Source organism: Penaeus chinensis, chromosome 7, assembly GCF_019202785.1.
Source record: "Penaeus chinensis breed Huanghai No. 1 chromosome 7, ASM1920278v2, whole genome shotgun sequence".
Classification (NCBI taxonomy): domain Eukaryota; kingdom Metazoa; phylum Arthropoda; class Malacostraca; order Decapoda; family Penaeidae; genus Penaeus; species Penaeus chinensis.
The window spans coordinates 37,610,272-37,615,271 of record NC_061825.1 but is presented as its reverse complement, the minus strand read 5'-3'; the positions used below and the strand labels follow the sequence as shown (position 1 = coordinate 37,615,271).

Genomic DNA, 5,000 nt, shown 5'->3' with positions numbered 1-5,000 from the left:
TTTTTGATTATTCTACTGATTTCTACATAAAATATCTGTCACGAATGAATAAATAGGAACATTACTTTTCAGAATTTCCATTCACTATCATTTATCGATAATTATTCAGAATATTGATTGCTTTAGTCTCCAATAAAGGTAAATGAATTAACAGAATAGAATAAATAAATAACTAATTTAAATAACGTAATTAATGGGGTAAAATTGATCAGTAGAAAATAAAAACAAGGCTATAGTTTCAAATTTTAGATTTATATGTTTCTGCCTCATATTTTTTTTTTTTTTTTTTTTTTTACTTAGTATAATTATTCGTAGTTATAGAGGGGATGAGTCTAAGCTACATCTTGCCCTGTATAGGCCTATGTGGGGTGAAGGGTGAAGCTCAGAGGCTGGTCATATCATCATTTCATGCTTTACTAATCTGAACAATTGCAAGTTTCACTTCCTTTATTATTTAGTATATTAGTATTTTTTTGTGCACATTTTAAAGGCACATCTGCCCCTGGCCTTCAGCCATTCGGGCAACCTGCAGCTGTCGGCACTCCGGCAAAGGCCAGCAACCCTCGACCATGTATGTTTTAGCGAGATAAGGTTTATAGACTTCCCTGTTCATTTATCATCAAATAAGGAGCTATCTTGTCAGAATAAATATACATTTAATGCTTGTTATTATGAGTCATCACGAATCCCAGCCAGTTTCATGTGCCGTTGTATTTAACATAATAATAAATCATTGAGTAATGAGCTGGGTTAAAAGTTTACAACAAGACCCATTGCAAACAAAAGAATGAATGAACTCCAGACAACATGCTTAAGCTACCCCAAAGATCACTATACAAACCAGAAACCTTCCTTACCCCATACCGGTTACTGTATTTCCATAGTTTGTAGCACCCTGTTGTTTCTACATAGTTATTTGTATATTTTAACCAAGAGTTGTTTTCATAGCCACTGTTGCAGTCTGTAGAACTATACTGTATATTTAGCTGTATCTTTAAACTGTATATTTAGCTGTATCTTTAAACTGTATATATACTGTATATTTAAACTGTACTGTATATTTAGCTACCTCAGTAATCTAAAGTATAGATATTGCAGTTAAAAAAAGACCTTTAATTAAACATCATTATCTGTTTTTTCATTATTACAATATAATAAATCATCAAGTATTATTTTATACCTGACTAAATTATGGATAGCACTGAATAAATAGAAGACACACTATATGACAAAACATTATATTATAAGTCATAGGATCTCATAACTTATAGGTATTGAAGACAATGAAATAGGAGACAGAAATTGCACAAAATCAGGACACAAACTAATTTTATAAGTAAAAACTAAATAAAAGTGTTGGCAAGGACAACTCAAAAGAATATTAATCATAAAATTCTATTTACCTAAAGAAAATTAAATGATCACCTAACAGTACTAAAAACAAATAACACAAGACTAAAATTCAACTCCCGCAGAGCCAAAATAACAAAAACACAAAGTAAAATGAGAATTCTTAATTTTACCAAGTCAAGATCTTCCTGCAAAATTAAATCATTGATGTCATTTGATAACTGCCGATGAAAGAGAGAATATGTAAGAAATGTATTCAAAAGTTTAAAATATATTAAGAGAAGGTATGAAGAAATGTTGGGTATACATTTAAGTAACAGTAGCAATGATACCGGCTTTAGTAGGATATTAGGGCAAATGTCAAAAAAAAAGAAAAATTGCATGCTATTAAGAGAGGTCAATTGTACTAGAGTTGTGCTATGGTAGTGAGTCAAATTTTAACTGTATTTAACTTTTTTTTTTTTTTTTTTTTTTTTTTTTTTTTTGTCTTTGTCTTTGTCTTTGTCTTTGTCTTTGTCTTTAGAAGGTCTGAAGAAAATTTCTGGTCATCTTCTTTTACAGACTTGTGGGTGACTGAATAGCAGGCTTCAAAGAAATACAGAAAGTTATCATCAGATTACAGTAGAAATTGTTTTCTATAGCATCAGAGGTAAGAAGGTGAAAGCAGTAGATTTGTTTTTATGTTGTTACTATTTTATTTAAAAATTTAATATCAAAATCTTTTTAACATTTTTTTTTTTTTTTTTAATGATGATAATACAAATTGAAAATATGATTATTGTTATTGTTTTTGTTATTATTATTATCATTATCATTATCATTATTATTTTTGTAATTATTATTATTATTATTATTATTATTATTATTATTATGATTATGATTATTATTGTTATTATTATTGAAGTAAAAATGGATTTCTTATTGAGGGTTGTCAGTATTTGATATGCAACAATTTTAAGTTAGTAGGGAACATTATTAGTAGTAATGCACATATATTCTATACCTTTACTTATATTTTGTAAATCTGTTATTTTCTGTTACTTTATTTCAGATGCGGCAGAAGAAGCTCAGGTTGTTCAGTAAGCTGTTGACGTCATTTCAGTTTAGAGTTCATAAGCTCGCGAGATTCCATATCAGAAGCGAACATCAAGGTTGCAAATATAAGATCAGTAGAGATGTTAATTAGAACAGTTAATTAAATAATGTAAGTGTCTAGGTTTCTTGTATCAAGTTGGTAAATGTGATTGTAAATTTTTTTTTCTAATTATAAGTTGGTAGTATGAAGGTATGTTATAATATTAGAAACAGATTATTGTGTCATAGTTAACAAAAATGGAAAATGTGGTAGGTAACAAAAAGCAGAAGAGTGGGGTTGACAAGGAGGCTGAGGAAGGGGAAGAGAAGACAAAGTGTGATGAATGCCGTTCCCTGAATAATGGTCACTGTCTAAAATGTCCTGCGAAGTCGGTATCAGTCGGAAGGAGAGACAGTAGCATGAATTACGCAGCCCTTGAATCGAAGGATATTGAGAAGAGGTACACGTGTGAAGAGTGCAGCTCCACTTTTAAAAGGTGGAGTTTATTGCAGGCTCACAAGAGGAAGCACAACGATGGTCCACCTTTTTCTTGCTGTGATTGCGGACAGCAGTTTGAAAGCAAGGACGAGTGGGTAGATCACAGGGAGGCAGGATGCAGTTCGGCCAACATCCACTCACTCCCACGCACCAATCATGATGTTTTGCTCAATGGAAAACAACAAGGATCCCGCAGGGGAAAGAGTTTCAAGTGTGCCCATTGTACCAAATCATTCAAGACGTTGGGCTCGAAGAACGATCACGAACGTAATGTACATAATCCTGTGCGTTGTTACAGCTGCAATGAGTGCGGAAAATCATTTTATAAAAAGTACAACCTCAGCATTCACAAGGAAACACACAGTGATGATCGATCTCATGTGTGCAAAATGTGTGGCAAGAAATTCAAAACTACTCAGGGGGTAAGAATGCACATGGAAAGTCACTCTAACGAAAGGCCTTTCATGTGCGAAATCTGTGGTAAAGTTTTCAAGACTCGGGCCGTCCTGGAGAGCCATACAGCCATCCACACTGGTGAGACAAAGTACAGCTGTAGTGTCTGTAAGAAGGCCTACCGCTATCGTGCATCACTGTTCATTCACATGCGCACACATTCAGGATATAGACCCTACAGTTGCACTGAATGTGATGCATCCTTCATGGTGAAGAGTCATCTTACAGAACACATGAGGAGCCACACTGGGGAACATCCTTTTGTGTGTAAATTTTGTTCTGCATCTTTTACGAGGGCTATTAGCCTCAAGAAGCATCTTAAATCACATGTAAAGGCAGGGTGCAATGTGAATATAGATGCTGCAATGTACCACGCAAAAGTGCAGGCATTTGTAAAGCCACGTAAGCCATATGCATCCCTCACTGAGCCAAATGCCTCTCCTACAACACCTAAGCTGACTCACATCATCCAAGATAATGTATTATTAAATGCTAAAGAGAGAATTGAGCTTTTTGTGGACCAGCCATCAAATGAGAAAGAGCTTACTGTTATTAAAGTTTCATGTTTAGATGAGACAGGATTATGTGCCTTTGATATTGTACAGACTTCTTCAGATTACAATTTGTTATGTAAATCAGGTGACAGTGATTTAATTGATCAGCAGACCAGTCACAGCAGGAAAGAGAAAACACTGGTTATGAAAAAGCTTCAAGACATTTCTAGTTCTGTGGAGGGCAGAATGGGTAAGGAAGTCAGAACAATAACATCACCAACTGCTGCAAATGCCCAGAATACTGTGAGTGGGGAAGAAATTGTAGAGTCTGCCCTTCCTTCTTACTTGACGCAAGAGGGTAGTGTCCAAAGTAGAAAGCTAGAAGATGAGACAGATTGGTTAGATTCTCAGGGTGTCATTGTGGATGCAGTACTTGAAATGAGTGTCAATAACAGTGATAAAGAAAGTAATTATCAGTATAACCTAACAGAGACAGAACATGAGAAAGTAATTGTGACAGAAGTAATTGCTTGTGAAAACTCCAAAATTTCGACCCAGATAGAAGAAACTAATAATTATAAGGAAAGGAAAGGGGATGCTGCTGTAAATGGTACTGTTGTTAGTAAATCAGGCCCCATAGATAAATCATTTGAGAGTTTGGAACATCAAGAAGTATTATTACAAAAATGCTCTTACTGTGACAAAGTTTATATGTGTAAAGTGTTTGTCGAGGGTGATGAAGTCTGTCAGGACTGTAAACATTTAAAGGTAATAGAGAAGAGCAAATCTGCAGAGCATTTACAAAGTTGTGATATTCCAGACAATAGAAGACCCTTTAGAAATAAGTTAGTAAGCAGAGATAGTGATCCATATCATTGTGACATATGTAGGGCCTCATTCACCTTCAGAAGTGACTTGAGGAAGCATGTAAAGCAGCATTCAAGTAGATACCCACATTCATGCAAAAAGTGTGGTGAGTCGTTTCAACAAGAAATATTCTTATCAAAACATCACTGTGGTACACCTGTTACAGATGCCGATGTAATTTCAAATAAACATTCGCCAAAGGCTGTAGACAGGTCTTCAGAACATAAGTGTAATAAATGCAAAAAAATATTTCCAAAGAAATT

General features: G+C 34.3%; 1 protein-coding gene across 2 annotated transcripts in view; it reads left to right on the top strand.

Moving 5' to 3' along the window:
• The window catches only part of LOC125027356 (zinc finger protein 43-like), a 6,567-nt gene that overhangs the window by 287 nt on the left and 1,280 nt on the right, over positions 1–5,000 (top strand). Inside the window, exons 2-4 of one of the 2 annotated variants that reach the window (XM_047616395.1) lie at positions 491–571; positions 1,912–1,999; positions 2,402–5,000. The exon at positions 2,402–5,000 is cut by the window's right edge and continues 1,280 nt beyond it. In XM_047616395.1, coding sequence (XP_047472351.1) covers positions 2,683–5,000 — 2,318 coding nt within the window. In that variant the 5' untranslated portion in view covers positions 491–571; positions 1,912–1,999; positions 2,402–2,682. The remainder of the gene's footprint in view (positions 1–490; positions 572–1,911; positions 2,000–2,401) is intronic. The other variant, XM_047616394.1, reaches the window with a different exon arrangement.